Raw genomic sequence first — 22,703 nt, 5'->3', positions numbered from 1 at the left:
GTATAATCAACACAATATTCTTAATGTAGTTTCCCATTAAAACAATATCACTCTCGAGATAATACATTTAGAATTAGAAGCTCATCTTATCAGCGACAAGATCATTAATGTCTATCCTCATAAGCAGACGTCAAATTCTCTCTCAGACTTTAACACAATGACCCTGTTCTCTATTTTGGGATTCCCTAAAACAAACCCCGTTTTCTTAAATAAATTAAATCAAACATGTCTTTAAAATAGCTATACGTCTAATGTTATTTCAGTGAAGTCCCATTGCTCTATTAATGAATTCGTATTGTGTGCCAAACTATTATGGTCCACTATTATATTTTACAGAAGACATTTCTATAACTGACGTAACGAAGAAAAACCTGGTAAAGACATCTTGCTTGATATGATTTTGCTTAAGGAAAAGCTGAAACTAGACATTGCGTGACCATATTGTCGATGAATCTTTATTAAAATAAGGAAATGTTATTGAGATTGTAGAGTTGCTCATCCTTGTCTTATATAATACAGTCTAGCCACTGAAAGAAAATCTATAAAGTTGAAATGGAGCAATGGGAAGAGACACAAAGTCATAATAAGTTTATACATGTTTGAAAAACCCACGTAAAAAATGTACATGTCAGAGACAGAATGTATACAAGGTACTTTGGTATTGGTTATGACCATGCATCTGGCATAGCACAAACTGATGTCCAAATTATGAGATTGAATAATAAAGTAAAATCGGATGAGATCAATTTGCATATCTCCAAGAAGGTGAAAAGGAACGAGCGTGACTTTATGATATGACATAGCAAATACAATGTCAGGAACATATGGAGGAGTGCAGGCAATTTAAGAACAAAAAGAAATGCTTTTTAATGGATGTGTAGACTATTCATTTTCTCTATGTGATTAGAATTCATTTTCAGACAATGCTTTTGCGTAACATTTTTTTGAATTGAGCAAAGCCGGGTAAATTCATAGCCAGAAGTTGCATCAGGAAAAGATCGTCTCTTAAGACTGTAAATATTACTTGACTAATATGAATATCATACATGAACTTGCTGGTCATCAAGATGTAGAATGTTAGGTTCGTGTGGCTTTGAGTTATGACTATTGACTTGCACTACACATTTAGTACTGGACAAATATAAAAGGTACACACTGATTTGAGATGCAATTTCAGCAGACAAAATAACGTTTATTTAATGATGGAAATACATATTAAAATACTGCAACTTCAAGCATACAGTCACAAACCACTGGTTAAAAAGAAATGGCATGATATCCTTAATATTAATTACATAATCTCAGTCCAATGTATTGAGAATAAAAATCCATATTTTAAAACATCAAAATTGATATTTAATGCTTAAATTGTGAACAAAAACAAGAACAACGTAAACAATCCAAGTTTAAAAAGACAAGATATACTTTATGCAACTTATAGAGCAACTGTTTTTCTCTTAAAAGTTAATGAATGTTAGATTTTAAAAATAATGAAACATTTTCTTACCCAACACCTTCCCCTTTCTCTTTGAGAAAGAATCTTGGTTTAGCGAATGTAGAATCCATAGATCTAGACATGTAGTCCGCATGCCAGACAATCGTCTTCCCAAACGACTTCTGTACGGGGAGCTGTGTGCAGGAAAAAGCTCCCAGGGAGGTCAATACAAGCGCTTGAAAGACAATCTCAAGAGCTTCTTCATTCAAGGATTGCGATATCGATATTCACGGCTGGGAAGCACTAGCTCTCAATCGTTCCTCATTGCGTGAAGCTGTAAGTCTCGGAGTCTCAAGATTTGAAGCAAGAAGACTTGCAAGGGTGAAAAAGCGCCGAACCAGCAAAAGGCTGAGAGAAGAAGCAGGCCCATCTGACCTAACCCACCCATGCAACGTATGCGGCCGGCTTTTTAATGCTAGGATTAGACTTTACAGTCATCTTCGAGTCCATAGGAAAGGAGAAATGTGTTCATCTTCGACCACGAAAGAAGCTATATATCATATTCCTCTGATAGGCATTTAGATCTTGACTTAGAATAAGATGCGCACAATTTTCCTGAACATTAATTGTTCAAACTATTGAATCAATAAAGCCTTGCATTCGGATACCAATGTTGGATCTAGATCTAGATCTCTAGAGAAATTTAAATTATTTTATTTTCTACTTGATAAAAGTCCAACTAGAGTTTTCCCCGTGTGGCCAACGAGCTAGTCATTATTTTCAAAAAAAAAAAATCAAATGTTCAATTTTAGAAAAGTCACTAGAGGCGTTTGTTTTAGGATCAGCGTTCAGGTTGAAGTAATGACATTTATAGAGACATTGTAAAAAATGAGCTTGTTCTTCTAACGTACAACTGTCTTCACAGCTAAGCATTACCGCAGTTTCCTAATAGATTCTGTTAGAAACACTTTTTACCAGCTTTAGCCAAATCTTGAGTTTTATTTATCAATATTCGCATGTAAAAAAATCCTGAACTTGTAAAAATGTTTGTAAAATGATTTACATATTTTGTAAAATGTTTTATAAAATGTTTTACATGTTTACAATGTCCCTTAAGAGTTGAAAATAATTTATAACCTAGTCCAAACCTCCTGCAGGACGACCGGGGTGGTGGTGGGTGGGAGCGGGTAAGGTTTGAATCCTTGACCATCGATAAGTTCGAACAAGAGTCATGCGCGCAAACCGCACGACCAGGCAGCCATCCAACTTGCTATTACACTGAATTCTATTATTACATAATAATAATAATAAGGCTAGTCTTCGAGTCCAAAGATTAGTGAGGAGAGAAGTATTTCCCGTAGCTGCACAACCCCAGCTGTGACCTACATATTTTGCCACATCCAGGGCAAGCATAACCATAACATAAAAAACACAATATTTAGCAGCTTTTATATCATCAATTTAAAAAGCACATTTTGAGAAGCAAGTGACTTACTCAGCCATTAGTGTTATAACCGAGTCCAGAATTTAAACTGCCACTATGATAATATCGTCTGTCTCCCAGAAAGTAGACAGGACCTCCACTACATCCTGGACAAATAGAAGTAAGGTAGGTATACTTTGTTGTAACAACGTTTTTTGTATATTTGTCCTTCCATTGACCAAAACAAACCCGTTTACTGCATCCATGAGGATGTGACAATAGGAACATTAATTTATTCTCATCGAATGTCTTTTTATATTTTGTATCAACCCTTTGTTGGAGACGTGACAACTGTTTCAACGATTTCTCGAGTTTGTCAACTAGTGTTTCATCACAAGTAGAACAATAAAAAAATGACAAATCATTTTCTATGCTTTTATTAACATTCTTGTCTTCAACTTTTAGAACTATCTCTGAACTATATTCTGTATCGTAGAAAAATCTGCAAGTCGTGTGACTAGCTTCAATGTTATCATACACAAGGCTTACAACTGTACCCACACCAACACTCCAGTAATTAGGTTTTGGGTCGCCTGAAAGTTGACATTTTTGGCATGGACATGTTTCTGCTAAGATTTTTACAACGTTTTGTACCATCCCATTTCCGGTTCTTAATTCTTGACTTCCTCTCATATTGTACAAAGAATATGGAGTTTTAGTGTCGGACCAAAACATTGGTCTAAGTGGACTGGTCATAGTGACATTCACTCTGACTGTTAGGTCTGCTACAGCTTTGATCAGGTCATACAAATCTTTGTCACGAATATCTTCAGGTAAATGTTCCAAACCTAAAGTATCAACAGGAATGAAATCTAAATGACCTGGATTTCGTAGACAGTCAGCTAGATATTCATGTAGATAATCTTGTCCACCTTCAGATATTTGTTGATCATGCTGGCCTATTAGAATATAATAATAAAACAATACGACAGTATCGTGTCAGAAAATTTTGCAATGCGATGATAAATAAGCATTTATGTACGACTCTGTTTTATTAAAATTATTTTAAATCATGACTTTTCTTTCTGATAAGCGTGACCTTGTGTCAATCTAGTGATGCATGCTTATCAGTGACTTAAACTGTGCTAATTTGTTATTTTTTTCTGGCTGATTTAGGCAACCCATTCCATGCTCTAACAGTAGGGAAGAAGGAGCATTTGTACAAAATTGTGTAAGCATGTGGAGTAAGGCATGTGCCTTTTTTTGTGTGTCTTTCTTAGTAGTTTGTTAGATGTTTATATTTGTCAAATGTGGTTTAGTGTTTTAAGTATTAATCGTTACTTTAATTTATTTCTTCTGATCTGATGGGTTCCTTTGTTTTCTTGAGATTGGGTTAGGGTAACGCTTAGGGTTACGAGAAAATATCATGCACAGACTTTTTAGCAGACAGAAAGAGTGAGTTGATTTAAGCTTTGTAATTTTTTTTATTTACTTGTTTGATTTGTAAAAAAAAAAATAATTTGATAAATTCCACTTTTGTTTTATTAATTTATTACTAGACTCTGATATTTTGAGTTGCTAGTCTGCGTAATTGGTTTTCCTATGCAATTTCTATGAATCCTATAAATATTGTTCTTATTTTTACTTTTTAATAACCAGATTTTTTTTCTGGGGGGAAAGACATACTTTAATTTGCTTCCCCTTTTCAACAAATCATTTAATTCTCTCTATAACATTTAAGTAGTATGTGTTGTTTTTATTGTTCTATAAATTATGCAATTGTCTGCAAAAAAATCAGGTCCTTTTACTGAACTAATGCAAATGGTACGTCATTGATGTCAATTAAAAACACGTAGGCCTCAGAGGTACACGAAAAGCTACTATATTGGTGTTGTTTTGGAGCTATTTAATTGTTTGCTCTCTCCCTATTATAAAATCCTGTAGCTATTGGTGTCATGAATCAGTAATGTTAAAATATTTGATTGGTTAATCAACCTATGATGCTAATCTTTGTTGAATGCGTTAGAAAAATGGCATCTATTCACTCTTTCTTATCTAAAGTGAAGTAATTATCTACGCCATGTGAAAAATAATCAATTAGTCCGATTATATAAGTTTCTCATGACCTCTATTTCCTAAAGCCACGTTGGTATGGAGTAAGAGCATTATGTTTATCTTAGCGATGTATGATGTTGTCACATATTCTGTGTTTTAATACTTAACGTGTGATGGTGGACAGGTAAACTGGCCTGTAGTTTCCAGAAACAAATTTTGTATCTTTTTTATTACTAAAAATCCTCTATTCAGCTAGCGAATTTATCGTCTCAAAAACCTTGGAATGTGGTACAAGGTTCTTCAAAACAGCTTTAAAGATTTTCCAAAAAAATAACAGTTGATGTATATTTTTTGAAACTATACTACAACAGCCTAATTGTTTACACCAGGCGATCTCTAATAATATAAAAATTAATTTTAATATGGGTAGAGAACAAGAAACCTTTATCTTTTTATTCCCGTATTTAGGCCATTAATATTTAAATAAATGTATATGAACATTTTTTAGTTTTATAAGAGTAAAATAATCGCTGTACGTAAAGTCTACAACTTCATTAAGGAAGAGTTGTCTTGAAGAAAGTATTTTAAAAATATATTTTATTGTTTTGATTGGGGAGTGACATTATCTTCTTTCCATTCCCACGGTACTCTCCCCTGATTAAAAGATGCCTGAAAAATTATTTTGAGCTCTGGTGCTAGCTCTTGGCTGTTTGATCAAACTACCTGGAATACCTCAGGTTCAGATCGTTTATTTTGGTTTTATGTTAGCAAATAGTTTTTGGATCCTTTTTCTTGTACATCTATATCTCTTATGTTTTTGTATTGGTTTAAATTAAGCAGTATGTCTTTGTCTCGTGAAGATGAGAATGTTGATGCAAAATGTTTATTTAGAGTGTTAGGTTTTGATTGAATGTATTAACGTATCTTCTCCTGTTAATGTTGCTACTCCTCATGTTCTTAGATGTAATGCATGAACATTGTCTTTTTTTGTTTGAATTGGGGAGTGACCTTAAATGATATCATTAGATATTACTTTGTTGATGTATTCACTCTGCAGCCTTGAGTCTACTTATTGGATTATGTGTTTAATAAACTGTTTAATTACCAGGTGCCTTTCTGCCATACCATGCTTTATTTAAATTGTTTTAAATCAATGTCACAGTCTTGTTTGTACAGTTTATACAGTTCAATAAAAATAACTTTGAGAGTTAGTTACCCTGAAGTTTCACTTGAGAGTGTACCTATGTGCTCTGCTATATTTAATGGAGCATTTTCGTTATGTGTCAAGTGGACAGTGTATTGTTTCACATGGTTAAAAGTATTCTCTATTCTTATATTTTGGTTAGTCCAGTTTGCAGGATAGTCGAAAATGTAGTATTTTCTTATTTTATTATATTCGTGTTAATTGACTTTGTTTTAGGATACCAGACTTTATCATTGTAAATATAATTGTTTCGTCCAACATACATAAGCTGTTTCGTCCAACATACATAAGCTAACTGTTTCGTTCAACATACATAAACTAACTGCTTCGTCCAATATACATAATCAAATTGTTTCTTTTAACACACATAAGCAAACTGTTTCATCCAACATACATAAGCTAAGTGTTTCGTCCAACATACAAAAGCAAACAATTTCGTCCAACATACATAAGCTAACTGTTTCGTTCAACATACATAAGTTAACTGTTTCGTCCAACATACATAAGCTAACTGTTTCGTCCAACATACATAAGCTGTTTCGTCCAACATACATAAGGTAACTGTTTCGTCCAACATACATAAGCTTACTGTTTCGTCCAACATACATAAGTTAACTGTTTCGTCCAACATACATAAGCTAACTGTTTCGTTCAACATACATAAGTTAACTGTTTCGTCCAACATACATAAGCTAACTGTTTCGTCCAACATACATAAGCTGTTTCGTCCAACATACATAAGTTAACTGTTTCGTCCAACATACATAAGCTAACTGTTTCGTTCAACATACATAAGTTAACTGTTTCGTCCAACATACATAAGCTAACTGTTTCGTCCAACATACATAAGCTGTTTCGTCCAACATACATAAGCTAACTGTTTCGTCCAACATACTTAAGCTAACTGTTTCGTCCAACATACATAAGCTTACTGTTTCGTTCAACATACATAAGCTAACTGTTCTGTTCAACATACATAAATTTGTTATTAAACCATCATTTATTTATTTGTCTGTTAATTATTTAGTAAGCATTAGTTTTTCTATACTTTTTTAAGATGGGTTTTCATGCTATTCCATAAGTAGATAAATGGTTGGGCAATGTTTTTTTTTTATTGACATTATTTATAATTTAATCCAAACTAAAATTGTGTAATGTTTCTACAAATTGTTCATGTATATCCTTATTATTTAGAAGATGGAGTTTTACCTTATTTTTAAAGTTATTTGGTATTTAGATTTTTTTTTTGTAATTAAATTTAATGATTAAAACAACATTACATATTTAGGGCACTAGTTAAAAAAAGCAGTTATTGGTTCCCATCTCCAACTTAAAATTGCTGGTCTCATAAGCTTCAATGTCTCAACAGCTAAAATCACCCAATAGCCCAAATTGCTGTATAGCCTTTAAAAAGGTACCATAGCTAATTTTAATATTTTGAAAATGTATCATTGATATTTTATCTACAATTAATGGAATAATTAATGGTAGATCAATGCTTTTGAAATGAAATTACATAACGAATATACTTCCAAACATTGAAATAAATATAACGTACACAAATAAATCTAGAATAAAACTTTCTTGGCCCTGATTTCATAAATTTTTAATTTACCTATGATATGAAGACAGTTTTTAATGCACTTGACATCAGTTTGACCAGTTTTTTCACAGAAAAAGTCTGAAATTATAGTGGTACATTATTATAAAAATTGTTGCCAACGTACAAAATGCTTTAAACATTAAAATTAACTTATGTAAATAAATATTTTGCATCTTTAATATTATTTTTTTTTTCATTAGTAGAAGAAATTAAAGAAATTCTGAATGACAGAATAAACGTATCAATAAACATATTGAACTATCAACTCACCTTTTTCTCTACCTCTTGTAATTTCCATTTGAACATTTCTTATTTTGCAAAATAGTTTTCCTAGTTGAAAAATAAATGTACATATATATATATATATATATATATATATATATATATATATATATATATATATATATATATATATATATATATATATATATATATATATATATATATATATCATCGGCGTAGCCAGGAGGGGGGTTTGGGGTTCAAACCTCCCCCGAAATTTTTTGCTTTGATTTTGTTTATTTTAGGTGAGATTTTAATACTAAACCATCACTTGCACCAGCACAACCAAGGGGGTTTTGAGTTTAAAACTCCCTACCGGGTGTTTTAAGTTTAAAACCTCTACCAGGGGGTGGTCGAGTTTAACACCCCCCTACCAGGGGAGCTTGAGTTTGAAACCTCCTACCTGAGGTGTTTGAGTTAAAAAATTACACACTCAAAATTCTATGAGCGTAGTCAAAGGGGTTTTGAGTTTACCCTCCCCCCCCTCTTTTCAGTATGATTTGAAGCTAAAAAAGGTTTTCCGTATACCATAAATGAGAGTCGCCAGCAGGTCAAGCATTGATGAGATGGTCAATTAATAATATCCATTCTGAGTAGCCAAAGCTATACCAGCAAACAGTCTACTGAACACTTTTAAAAGTTCAATGAATATCAACTATGCAATAATAATAACAACATAAATCTATCTCTTCTCCTTCCAGACGTGAAAAATCACAACTGTCCTGCACATGATTTTTTTTTAATATAGAGATGAAATAGAGAGAGGTAATAGTGGGGTTATTGATAGTTTTTTTTTATCTTGAAAAAAAGTTAACACTTGCCTTTTTATCTGAATAGGTGGTAACTTTGGGCCTGCCTCAGAGTTTGTATAAAAAACACAAAGGCACATGACAGAGCATCATGACGTCGCGCAGTGAAAACTGGCACCCAGGTTGGTGAGGAAAAAAGTTTTATTCGATACAAAAAGTCATTTACTTACTTTGATCATCTTTTATTTTAACAATTTCTTTAGCAGAGTTGTTTCGATCTTCAAAGTCTTTTGCTAAATGAAAAGAAAAAGAACTTATTTCAATGTTTTTATCTAATTTAACGCTTTTGCATTATTATTATTTTTTTTTTATAAATTACATTTATATTTTAGATAATAAAAGCTGTTCTAATTCAGTAGTAACGCAAAAATGACTTCACTCTTCAATTTGATGTAAAACAAAATATCTACATTTTGTAGTAAAACAGTATCTATAAATACAGTCACATCCACATAATTATTTTACACCAGAACACGATCATTTCGGTTCTAGTCATATAGTTCGTCCATAGTGGTTCGATGATGACCACTTTGTCATCCAGGGAGCTGAGGGCTTTGCACTGGGTTTTTATGCCTCCTCATGTGGCTGGTGAGACCTATGTCAGCCCGGAATGTTCAGCTGCACACTGGGCAGGTTATTCCAGCTGAAGCTAGTGTCGTGGGCCTTGCTTTTCTTCTCTGGCATTTTTCTTCTTCCAGCGTGGTTCTCATATTCTTCTAGAGTCCTTCTCTGCTAACAGTGTTCGAAGTTCGCTTTCTCATTGAAAGACTGAATATTGTGTTTGATATGAGCAGCTTGTGTTCAGCACAGGTCTGGAGTAGTAATAATCCGTTGCTGTTGCATTGACCTATCCCGAATTCGCCTAAGACTTCTTTCCAGATGTGATGATCAGAGCCGACTCTCGTGTTTAAGTCACCGAGAATGAGTAGTTTTTCCGTTTTTGGAATATAAGTATGATGGAGTTTAATTCTTCGTAGAACTTTGCTATGACATCATCTGGGTTGGTCATGGTGGATGCGTAACAGCTTACAATGGAAATGTGTTTCTTTCCGTTTTGTAAAGGCAGCTTCAGGGTTATTAGCCTGTCACTAATTATTATAGCTTTTATATAGCGCTACTTTCATGCTTATAGCATGCTCAGAGCGCTTTTGGTCCAATCTCATTTGTGGACCAGTATGGGGGTGGGGGTACCTAGGAGTTGGTTTTCTGTGTTGCCTTTAGGCGCTCAGTAAACACAACTCTGCCCGAGTCGGGTGTCAAACCTCTAGCCCCTTTCTAAGCCAAGCCAAGTTCAAGTGCACTTGGCCTCTCGACCAAGCTTCCCACTAATTCCTTTAGGAAGCCCAACTAGTTTAGATAATATTGATGTTTTTATGGCAAAGCCGACTCCAGATTCACGTCGTACTTCAGTGCTTCTACCGCTCCAGAAGAAAGTATATCCAGCTCCTCTTTCGCAGAGTTCACTTTCATCTGCAAGCCGAGTCTCACTTAGTGCTGCTATGTCTATGTTGTATCGGTGGAGCTCCCGGGCTACTAGTGCAGTTCGTCTTTGTGGTCTATCAGATGTGTCGTTATGAAGTAGTGTGCGCACATTCCATGCGCCTATGGTAAGAGGAACTATCCTCGTCTTTTTGTTTGAATTTCGACCGCTTGTGTAGGGTTCCCGCCAACTGCCGTAGGCTGGCTAGGAAAGTTTAGAGCAGGCAATTTTTGGGGCATCTTTTCTAACCCTGTCCTCATGCTATGGAGGTAAGCAGTGCACTCCTAAATAGGGCTGCTCAGCCGCTGGTGGACTCCACTAGAGCTGGACTTGAATTTAAGTGAGGCGTATTCGCGCAACACGTCGTCCTCATTCTCTCGCCCTAGAGCCCATCCTTTTCCGGAAGCAAGATTTGGTCAAGACGTCCGGGGACAAGTTTGGGTGCAGTGGATGAAAAGAGACTTTTCTGTGTCTAGTCCTCCTCTTGAGTGCTTCACAGCACTGTGCTGGTATTTGCCTTTCTGTCCTAATAGTCTAGTTTTGTGACGTTACGCACAGGCCACCAAGTCCAGACTTCACATGCTAGGTTTGACAAAACCTCTGTGTACTGATTGCCATGGACACATCAGATAGCATCTACCTGTTTTAGCCGGCCAGTCAAAGCCGTTTCCGGGGCGTGGCCGCTGCGCATGCTACAGCTTCTGAAGCCACAGGTGAGAGTTGGGTATTGAATGGGGACCAAAAGTGAGCCAAGCCACCCTCAAAAAGAGGGTACGACTGCCTGTCCACTAGAGGTGCTACCCCTTTTAGATACCCTATACTCCCCCGGTTCTAGTAATAACATGCTGATCCATTTCTATCAACTTGCTCTCTGTCACTAGAAGGCGAGATAACAGCACGGATAATTTGGTCGTCAACAAAACTTTTTGGATATCTTAACCTTTGAAAAAAAAAATTCTTTCAACGACACAGGAACCAGGAATCCTAGAATATGTCGTTTTAAGAGAGAAAGACAGAAATGATAAAGAAATAAAAGAAACACTTAAATCTGTGACTTTGTTCATGTAAATTCCTGTAAGCAAACCTAAGTTTAATAACATAACAGAGTGTTTATACAGACGGTTTTAAATTTTCAAACGGTACCAGTTTTAAACAGAAATTTACAGTTTTATAAATAATAATGCATTCGATGTACATAACGTATTTACCTTGAGACTCTTGTATTTCGAGAATGTTTTCAAACTTTTTGCTCAACTCTTTTTGTTTTTTATATATTTCTTCAAACTTGGTACTGACATCAAGCTGAAAAAAAATTATTTTAAAATTGTTATAATGCTGGCTACCAGATAATTAACGCTAGTGAAAGACACTAAAGGACGGTGCGATAATAAACTACAATGTTCATGTTACATTTCCTTTATTCACCTTGCAAATTCATCGGGTGAAATACATGGATAAAACATTAACTTAGATACCAAAATCATCTCTTCATCATCATCTCCTATACTTTTCTATTTTTTCAATTATCTATCAATCTATTTAATATTTAAAACATTATACAACTTTATTTCTCTCTCTCTCTCTCTCTCTCTCTCTCTCTCTCTATCTATCTATCTATCTATCTATCTATCTATCTATCTATCTATCTATCTATCTATCTATCTATCTATCTATCTATCTATATGAATTTTCTTTTTGCTACCAATGGTCAATAAATACAGGTTAATCCAATATATATGTATCTAGAGCCACGCCCTTTCAGTGGTGCAGGAATTTACCTACTTGGGTTCAACAATTGTCAGTAACCTAGACTTAGACATCGAGCTGACAAAAAGGATAGGAAAAGCTACCACAGCAATGGCAAAACTCTCCAAGCGCGTCTGGGAAAATGGTAAATTGACCACAGCGACCAAAATCCTAGTCTACAACGCCTGTGTTGTGAGCACTCTCCTTTATGGCAGTGAAAGCTGGTCAACATACATGTACCAAGAGCACAGATTGAATAGTTTCCACTTGCGCTGCCTGTGACGCATAGTGGGCATCTCTTGGAGGGACCATGTCTCCAATCAAGTTTTAAGATTGGCCAATATGAACAGCATGTATGTTCTCCTGACACAAAGAAGATTACGCTGGCTCGGACATGTCACCCGCATGCCAGATGGTAGAATCCCGAAAGATATCTTGTATGCTGAGCTTGTGGAAGGAGTCAGACCCAAGGGCCGCCCAAGACTATGCAAGCGAGACATGAGAGCCTCAGGCATCAGCGAAAGTGTGTGGGAAAACATAGCCCATGACCGGAGTGCATGGAGACAGACTGTGCGTGCTGGGACAACCCTTGCTGAGAACAAAAGAATTGAAGTGGCTTTAATCAGGAGGGATAAAAAGAGGGCTGCCCTGTCTGCTGGCCCTAAGTCGGAGGCATACACATGTACGAATTGTGGTAAAGTCTGCCGTTCTAGAATTGGCTTGATTAGCCACACCAGATTCTGCCCCGTCTCAAGATTAAGCCAAAACCAGTGACTCATTTGGGCGCATCCATTGCCTTTCGAGACAAAAGGAGCCATATGTATCTAGAAAATCAATAATACATACTTCTTTGTGTTCTTTGTCTATTTCTTGTTTCTCCTTCAGTTCTAGACAAAAAGTCTCGCATTGAGTTTGTTGTTGTGATATAAAACTACTTGCAGCTTGAAGTTCTGTTATAAAATATAAAAAGACACATTCAAAAGTTTATATTATATCATCCAATGTAAATTTTTAAAAGTATTGTTCAAAAATTAATACCTACTTTATTAAGCTGTTCTTAAATGTCTCAGTCTAGTTATTTATTTTAATACATTATTAATGCAAGTATTCACTCTAGTGAGTTTTACAAATTGAAATTCTTTTATTAACAGTCCAGCTAATGGTTTCTACATAAGAAAGTGAGCACAATTTTTATTAAATAATAAGAAACATCTGAGATGATTTCGGCAAAAATCCACGCTGATGTCACTAAATAAAAAGAAAAGAAATTTCTCAGCATAATTTTGCCTTATAATGAATGTTTTTATTTTCTTTACACATTGGAACCAGAGATTTACTGTGAGGCCTGATTATATATATATATATATATATATATATTATATTATTATATGGCTCCTTCTGTCTCGCAAGACAATGGATGTGCCCAGATGAGTCACTGGCTTGAGACGGGGCAGACTCTGGAGTGACTGATCAAGCCAATTCTGGAGCGACAGAGTTTGCAACAGTTCGCGCATTTATATTCATCTGTTATAGGGCTAGCTGACAGGGCAGCTTTATTTTCTTACTCTTGGCCGATGCAGCATCATTTCTTTTGCATTCAGCAAAGTTCGTACCAGCACGTACAGCCTGTCTCCATGCTATCCTGTCCGGGCTATCTCCTCCCATATACTTTTGTCGATGCCCGTGGCCTTCATGTCTCGCTTGCAGACATCTCTGTAAATTATTCTTAGGCGGCCCTTGGGTCTGGCTCCATCTGCTAGCTCAGCGTATAGGATGTCTTTAGGGATTCTTCCATCTGGCATGCCAGTGACAAGACCAAGCCAGCGTAGTCTTATCTGTTGAAGGAGAACATAGATACTGTGCATATTGGCCCGTGTCAAAACTTCCTGGTTGGTGATACGATCCCTCCAGGAGATGCACATTATGCGTCGCAGGCAGCGTAGGTGGAAGCTATTTAATCTGTGTTTTTGGCGCATTTAAGTTGCCCAGCTCTCACTGCCATAAAGAAGTGTGCTCAGAAGGCAGGCATTGTAGACTAGGATTTTTGTTGCCGTAGTCAATTTGGTATTTTCCCAAACGCGCTTGGAGAGTTTTTCCATTGTTGCAGAAGCCTTCCCTATTCTTTTGGTCAACTCAGTGTCTAAGTTTAGGTTGATGGCTATTGTTGTTCTCAAGTATGTGAATTCCTGCACCACCGCAAGTGTATGATTTCCAAGTGTATTACTGGTATTTTTGCGACATCTTGTGCCAGGATTTCAGTCTTGGAGAGGCTGATTGTAAAGCCAAACTCTTGACAAGTAGCTGCCAGTACATTCACAAGCCTCTGCAAATCATTGTTGTGAATGAGATATGAGTGCGCATCGTCGGAGAACAGCAGTTCTCTAATCTCTTCGTTTTGGTTTAAGGCGTGCCAGGTTAAATAGCTTTCCATCGGATCTACTGTGGATATATACTCCATCTTCCAGGGATTTAAAAGCGCTGGTGAGTACAACGGAAAAGAAGATGCCGAATAGTGTTGGAGCCAGAACACATCCTTGTTTTACTCCGCGCTTGATGGAGAATGGCTAAGAGGCGGAACTGTCAAACTGTACGGTGCCCTGCATGTTTTCATAAAAAACTGACACTAGTTTCCGTAGTTTGTTTGGACAACCAATTCTTTCTAATACGGTAAACAAGCCTGTTCTGCTGACAAGGTCAAACACCTTGGTCAAGTCAATAAAAGCTATGAAAATGGACTGCCTTTGTTCTCTGCTTTTCTCCTGTAGCTGTCGCAGGGAGAAGAACATATCTGTTGTGGATCTACCGGCCCTAAATCCACACTGCAATTCTGGGTAAACTCATTCTGCCAAGATCTGTAGCCGCTTTAGTATTACTCTGGCATAAGCCTTCCCAACTATGCTAAGAATTGAAATGCCTCTATAACTGTTACAAGAGAAGAGAAAATTTGGTAAAAGTTGGATGACTTTAACGACTTTTCCAGAAATTGGAATTGCAGAGCTAGCGAGTAGGATCCTAGGAAAAGGAAATGAGATGCTAAGAAGAATCCTAGGTTTCAAATTTAAAAACCGCATCACAAACCAAGATTACAGACAGGGTTACTGCAGCGATTGCACCCCATGATGATCTGCTAACTATTGTAAAGAACGCAATCTAAAAATCTATGTCCTTATCACAAGATCTTCGGGGCTCGCTAAAACCTTCCTTAAGTGAACAGTACCTGGAAAAAAGAAGAGGCAGTCAAAGAAAGCAATGGGAAGACAACATAAAAAGAATGGACAGGCCTACCATTGAAAGAGGTCCTAACTAATGCTAAGGACAGAGAGAAAAGGAGAAAGACGGTCGAAGAATCTTGCGTTTGGCCCCAACGGTCCAAATATATAATATATATTATATTACCATATGGGGGTTCCAGAGTGATAAAGAGAGAGAGAGAGAGGTGAAATTTCATTGTAAGAGATACACGGGCTAAAATATTTTTTAGGTTTAAAATGTGGCCATTTATTAAAAAGAAAAAAAATGGGCGTGTTTCGGCTACAATAAATAATATAAAACCTAGGAAGAAACCAACTTGCCTAGCCGGTGTGTACTTCTAATAAAGAATAATTTTTAAAATGTAAGAAATATGTAACGCTATTTTCTGAAAAAAAAAAGCTACATGGTTTATTGAAATATTGAACTAATACAGTTTTATGAATAAACTAAAAACTTACTTGTTAGAGATGTGCAACGTTTTAAAATTTCGGAAGTTTTCTCTGTAATGGATTGTTTCATTTCCATGAAAGTTGATGTTACTTTTTCCTCAATCCACAATTCACCTTTTTTCTTGACCTTAATAAATATACTGTTATAAACCTGGTGGTAGCACAAATGGGGGTAGTGGTGTGTGTGTAGTCAGCCGACGCAAATCGCCCCAGGCCAGCGCTAGACGAGCGGTCAACCGTGACGAGTTACGACGATCGGCCGAGACGAGTGTCAACAAGAGAGTTCAAGAGTTGATACGGCGGAACGGTGTTATCGGAGAGATATTTGTTATCGCAGAGCTATTTGTACTGTTCTACGTGCTGCCAATTGTACAGTATTGGCTGTTATTTATGGACATTAAACCTTTACGTTATTTTGGAGCCCTGAGTTGTCAAGTTCTTTAAGTTGGTGGTGTATGGTGCAGTTTGCAGAGAGCCTGGATAGTGAGATTCGTAACAATACGTTAAAATGCTTAAAGTGTAATGTTACTCTAAGAATGTAAAATTCTGACTTCAGTTTTTGATACATAGAGCAAACTTTCTTTCGTTTCAAGAAAATACTTTTTTTTACATCAAAATCTGAGATTCTTTTATCTTAAAAGGCGGACAGAATATTCGCCATCTGCACACCCTTTCCATTTGTCTTTAACCTGAGGGCACCATGCATAACCATTTGACCAGGTTTAATAACACCTGAATCGCGAGTAAGTGGGAGGAGCTGACCTTCACTGGATGTCACATTGTCAATCATATGCTTTCCTTTCCGATCTTTATTTCCGACCAAATCTCAACTTTTTTTCAGTCAGGAGTAGTCGCTCTATTCGCGAAAGAACATTTATTCCAAGACAATATTCGTTGTGCTTCTTTGTTTTTATTATATTTGATTGGTCTTGGGGTAAAATCAATGTTCATTGCAGGATCTTCATAATTTCGATTAAATTCATATCATTTATATTTATATAGTTCGTCCATCGTGGTTCGATGATGACCACTTTGCCATCCAGGTTGCTTAGGGCTTTGCACTGGGGTTTAATGCCTCCTCATGTGGCTGGTGAGACCTATGTGAGCCTGGAATGTTCGGCTGCACACTGGGCAGGTTATTCCAGCTGGAGCTAGTGCATTTGGCCTAGCTTTTCTTCTCTGGCGTTTTTCTTCTGCCAGCGTTGTTCTCTTTTCCTCAGAAATCTGTGCTCCAGTTTGCACAGCGCGACGCCATGATGCTCTGTCATGTGCCTCTGTCTTCCAGGTGGCTGGGTCTTTGCTGAACGCCTTCAAAGAAGCTTTGATGGTGTCTTTGAAGCGTTTTCTTTGACCGTCTTGCGAGCGCTTTCCATCGCTGAGTTAGCCATACAAGAGTCGTTTATGGATGCAGTGGTCTTCCATTCTGCAGACGTGTCCGGCCCATCGCAGCTAAGACAGCATCAGGATTGTGTGAGTCCTTTGCAGAACCGCTCTTCGAAGGAATTCAGTATCTGGTATTTTGTCTTGCCATTTAACATTCAGTATTTTTCTTAGGCATGTCATTTGGAAGTGATTCAGTTTCTTAGCGTGTTTTCTGTACACTGTCCACGTTTCTGAGGCATAGAGCAATGTAGGGAGGATGACGGCTCGATTGATCCCTAGCTTTGTATTTGTGGTGATACCACGTCTGTTCCAGACATTTTTAGATATTCAGCCATAGGATGCACTGGCCTTGGCGATACGCAGGTCGATTTCATTATCGATCTTTCCGTTTCTGCCAAGATATGTGAATCTGTCCACTACATTTATAATATGTCCATTTATCGTGATACTTGGATTCGAGTAGGCATTCCCAGGAGCAGGTAGATAAAAGACTTCAGTCTTGTTTGTGTTGATGGTAAGGCCAAAGTCTGAGCATGCTCTTGAGAATTTACTGACGATGCTCTGCAGATCATTTTCAGAGCAGTCATTTAGGGCACAGTCGTCAGCAAATAGCAAGTCCCTGATAACTGCTGAATTTGTTTTTGATTTAGGTTTGAGCTTTTATCCTGATGTTTTCTCTATTTGTGAATGCATGTCATTTATATATATATATTGCATTAATTATGCCCACCATGTTTTGACATTATTACTTCTAGAGTGTTTAATTTTTCATAAACTCAATCTTATGTGTATTTGGACATTGCATTTTCTTTCATTTATCTCGGCTGATCGCCAAGGGTGTTTTTTTAACGCATTGACTCTGTGCTTAGAAAATAATCACATACAATTTTTCTTTATACCAGAGTTGCGCCCTTATCTTTATTTTTTTAAACTCACATTCCATTGTTCATGGCTATCGGCCGTATGTAAATGATGACGTCGTGGTCGCTGACCACTATCCTTTGTTCATGGCCATCGGCGTATGTAAATAATGACGTTGTGATCGCTGATCACTATCCATCGGCGTATGTAAATAATGACGTTGTGATCGCTGATCACTATCCATCGGCCGTATGTAAATAATGACATCGTGGTCGCTGACCACTATCCACTGTCAAGTTTATGTTTACTGCTGTGTTATGATCATTTTCCAATTATTGATTTGGTAACATTGACCTGCCAAGTTTTAATGTGTCAATCGAAACATGTGTGATTCTCTGATTAAAGGCTATGCTTAAGGAGAACACGAAGCCCTTTAGTCTAATGAATATATTAAGCTTTTTTTTTACTTTAGCTTGATTGTGGCTAGAGACATCGACTTGTTTTTGTTCCTGATACATTTTCATTTTTCCCGTGCAGAAGAATTCGTATGCTTGCTTTTGATACAGTTCCTTATTTTCTCATTCACAAGAATTCCTGTTTTTGATCCTTACCCATTCCTGTTAGTGCACCTGAATCCTTTATGTATTCATGCGATTAAACCCTTCCTAACCCCCGTGGCTGTAGGAAATAACCTGTACCGTCTGAAGTTAATTATCAGCCCCTGCAGACAGCCTTATCACTTTAATTTTGCCTAACACCTCTCATCACTGATACTCACGCCAAAGGACTAGATTGGTCTACAGCACCAGAGCAAAGGGATAAGTATCTGAGATGAAAACAACTAAACGCAGGAACATTAGAACTAAGTCTTATGAAGATTAGGGCACCAGTGACTTGGCTGAATTTAAGTCATTGGTTAATATGCATGACTAAATGCATGACGCCTAGGACGTAATCATCTTCTTTTTTAAAGTAACGTATGTATTATATAAGATAGTATAAGATCTGCAGTCGATACGATGATTTGATTTTTTTTTTTTTTTTGTAAAAGATTAGGGTTTAGCATTTTTCTTCCCACAAGTGTTATCCCTTCCCTTTTTACTTTTATTGCATTAAATATTTGTATCTTTCAGACTAAAGTAATTCTTTTCTTTATTGTACAATATATGTGTGCTCTGTTTCACAACTTGTAATGCGCACTAGTCTATGGTGTCGTTACCAAAACTAAACTATTTTAATTATTAATTCATTTTTAATTGAAGTGTTAACTGACTCATGACAACATACACGCATTTCATACTCTACAGAATACAACAAATCATTATTTTATACAAATACCATTTATTGTGATTACTTCTATTAATTATTGAAGTAAGTAAGGGATTATATTAATTTCTCGTCTTCAGTTATACAAAAATACAGTCCATACTTTTGTTTTAAATGAACTAAGAAGTAATTCCAAATAATTTTTTTGGAAATTTAATTACATTTTTCATTATGATAAAATTATATATACCTCGTTTTTTCGGTAAAAATATTTCGTTAATGCCTATTAATTTTTAATTTATGCGCAGCAATAATTTTCTACTTGTGTAACTGAAAAACTTAACTTAAAATATATCCTTCACTATAAAATTTATGAAATAACTTAGTATCAATATATTTTAAGATCTGTAGAATACTAGAATTACCAAGATATATTTTTTCAGCTTTCCAAAACTCTGTTAAAATTAGGACAGTGGACCATATTCCACAGTACATGATGAGTCGCAAAATTCAGCTTTCTTGAACTCTACGATTTTTTTTCACGGCGAATTATGCTGCTTACCACACATATGCTAGAATTTTATATGACCAATTCATCAATCATTGAAATAGTTTGAACACCACTATCTCCACTACATCTGTTTCTATATTCAGTATTGCTAATGGACCATCACACAAGAAATTACAAGTTTTCTGTCTGGCAAAGTCCTTTTTGTAATGTCAGAACCATTGGAAAACCCAGATTTTACATTTATTTTGCTTTGGTAATATTGCAATGAATTTTATATTACATTTGAAAATAAATCTTCATAATATAGTTTCACAATGTCTTTAGCAATATATCCGTAGTCAATTGTATATCAATATTGGTGCATATGTACATGGTTGCATTGAGATGGAACTATAGAATTGTATAAGTCATATTTTTCCATTATATTAGTAGAATATAACACATTGAAAAATAAATGATAAATTCATAGAAACAGTTTAATAAAAAAAAATATAAAAAAGTCCAGTATTAATGACATTTTGTACATACCAAGTCAACATCTTCTAAAATATTTTTGAGAAATTCTTTGATTTCCTCTAAATTGTGTAGTTTTAGTCCAATCTCTACCAACTCTAAGTAAGGTCTCATTTTATAGATACACTTTGAGTAGTTAAGTTATACTTTAAAAGTTTATGTTAAATAAAGTTTGATTCTCTAACTTATTATTAGTTTTAAAATTAATATTTTACTAAAGACACTAAAATAATATTTTTGAACTTTCAAAAACGTGAAAAATAAAATCGGAATTTCCCAATCCGTTTCCTTGTTTAGGGTCTCATGTGTCACATTTTTAGCATTCCTTAGTACACAGTAGTGTAGTCATGAGTGTACCTTAGTTAACACCAAGAAGTCCTATATCGACTATGATATTGAAAACACTTAGAATTAGCCTTTTAAAAAGTAAATATTTCTCTTTTTTCTTTATTGGATGTCTAAAAAAAAAAGAAAAAAATATTTATGTCACTTTTTTTTTCATAAAACTTCGCAACATTAATCCTAATAATTCAACATGATAAATTTTCAAAGTGATCTCAGGACACATGTACAATTAGAAAGGTAGGCATAACATTATTGTCGGCGTCATCTCCGAAAAGAAAAGCCCCAGTAAAATATAAGTGTCAAGAATGGGCGTGGCCAGGATTGTTTTTCGTAGCGGGGTTGAATGTTTGATTTTTTTTTCTTTTCACACAAACACACATGGACATACATGGGCACCATAACTTTTTTTTTGCAGAGAGTGCAAGTTGCCCTCGATTTCTAAAAGTCGTAGCCCCAACTTTTATATTACAAAAAATACTAAAGAAAAAGAACTGTAGCTTCCTCGCCCCCCTACCTATGCGATACTATGTTCATTGTAAATACTTGTTTCATGAAATAATAATAATAAAAAAAACTAACATGTGAGCAAACTATTTACTGTACATGTTGGTAAGTTTATCCGTTCGGCCATACACCCAACAATCGATCAAACCAAAAATGCTAACGCAGCCAAAGCTGTCATTAACTTTACTACTGAATTGCTTCTCGTCGCGAAGGACAAGCCGGCGATGAACGCTTATCTGACAGTTCTGATATTCTTATTTACGTTGCAGCTCTTGCATCGTTTTAGGATGAAGACAACTGAGCATTATTATTGCTTGAAAACGAGACATTAATGAAGAAACTAACGAATCAAGATACGGATTGTAAAGTTGTGTCTTGTAATAATAACAAAATCCAAATATGTGTTTTTTTGCTTGGTGTGTTTGTCAACTGCTAATTCTCGGCAGCACCAACTCAATACCAAGTTTGTCTGCCAGCAGTCTCGCCTTCCTCGAAATGTCCTCCCTGAAGTGTTCCTCAGATTGGTCAAGTTGGTTTTTGTTGTCATTAATGTGACTGCTGATGTGCTGTGGAGCGGCTACTTGTGCTAAGATGAACTGACTGCACCGTTGGGGCACTACACAAGATCTGTCAACCTTCTTTCTCCATTCTTATCTCTCGTTTGTCTTTGATATAATTTCATTTGGATGTTCTTTCTGAAAATATTGAAGCCTGCCGGGGTGGACTACTTCGGGGGCCGATTTTAAGTAACCTTGTTTTATTTTGACATTAGTGTAATACTTTCATATAACAAATACAATGTTAACATCTAAAGCATTATTACGCTTAATGACGACAATAACTCCACACATAGTAAAGATTAAGACACGGAATGTGGTCTGACGTGAATCCACCAATGTAAACAAACACTATGGGCGTTACATGTTCAATATGCTCAAGCGTGTCATCATCATCATTATCATCAAACTCCATTTGGGTGAGGCTTAAATCCTCTCTTGCAAAAGCCCTGGACAGAAACCCTGCTGTCTTGCGTAGTGCATAAATGTCGCCATACAGGTCGAGAATTTTGAGTTTCCCAGACCTGTCGAGATGGAGATCAGCAAGTCTGGGGCAGTCAAACAGAATATGAGGCACGCTTTCCTCTTCTTCCCCGCAGCGGGGGCACCGTGAATCAAAATTTGGCCATAGCCGCGAGAAGTATGGGCCAACTGGACAATGGCCTGTCCTGCAATGTGCTATAATAGCTTGCTCAGGCCTGGACAGCCTCCACCACAGGGAAGTGAGGTCAGGGCGCCTCATGCAACCCCAGACTCCACGGGCTTTTTGGGACTTGTCCCAGCACTCAAACCACTTTTTTATTTCTGTTTTTTTAATTATAGCCAGCGCTTGATGAAAGCTTACAGCCTGTTCAGTGAGTGGAATTTGCCCTCCCTGGTGGGCCAAGGAGCCTGCAATGGTGGCTCAAGCGTGTCAACCTGTTTTGTATCACACGTAATTGTAATAAGAATAAAGGAACAACGGAGAATTATTAAGCGTAGTATTCAGTAAAATTAGAAAAACACATGAACACACTCTCACCACG

The 22,703-nt window shown here is 36.3% G+C and overlaps 1 protein-coding gene across 1 annotated transcript; it reads right to left on the bottom strand.

Moving 5' to 3' along the window:
• Nucleotides 1-1,171: 1,171 nt before the first annotated feature.
• LOC106064949 (uncharacterized) lies at nucleotides 1,172-22,605 on the bottom strand. Its single transcript, XM_056040986.1, has 8 exons — nucleotides 20,288-22,605; nucleotides 15,748-15,865; nucleotides 12,884-12,987; nucleotides 11,500-11,593; nucleotides 8,982-9,044; nucleotides 7,991-8,050; nucleotides 7,733-7,798; nucleotides 1,172-3,817 (listed from the first exon to the last, which is right to left on the bottom strand). Exons 1-8 carry the CDS (start codon nucleotides 20,384-20,386, stop codon nucleotides 2,931-2,933), a joined length of 1,491 nt encoding a protein of 496 aa, XP_055896961.1. The 5' UTR covers nucleotides 20,387-22,605; the 3' UTR covers nucleotides 1,172-2,930.
• Nucleotides 22,606-22,703: the final 98 nt, after the last annotated feature.

The sequence above is a fragment of the Biomphalaria glabrata genome, chromosome 9 (genome assembly GCF_947242115.1).
Source record: "Biomphalaria glabrata chromosome 9, xgBioGlab47.1, whole genome shotgun sequence".
Lineage (NCBI taxonomy): Eukaryota > Metazoa > Mollusca > Gastropoda > Planorbidae > Biomphalaria > Biomphalaria glabrata.
Note: the sequence above shows the minus strand (reverse complement) of the source record. Positions and strands in the feature narration are given on the sequence as shown.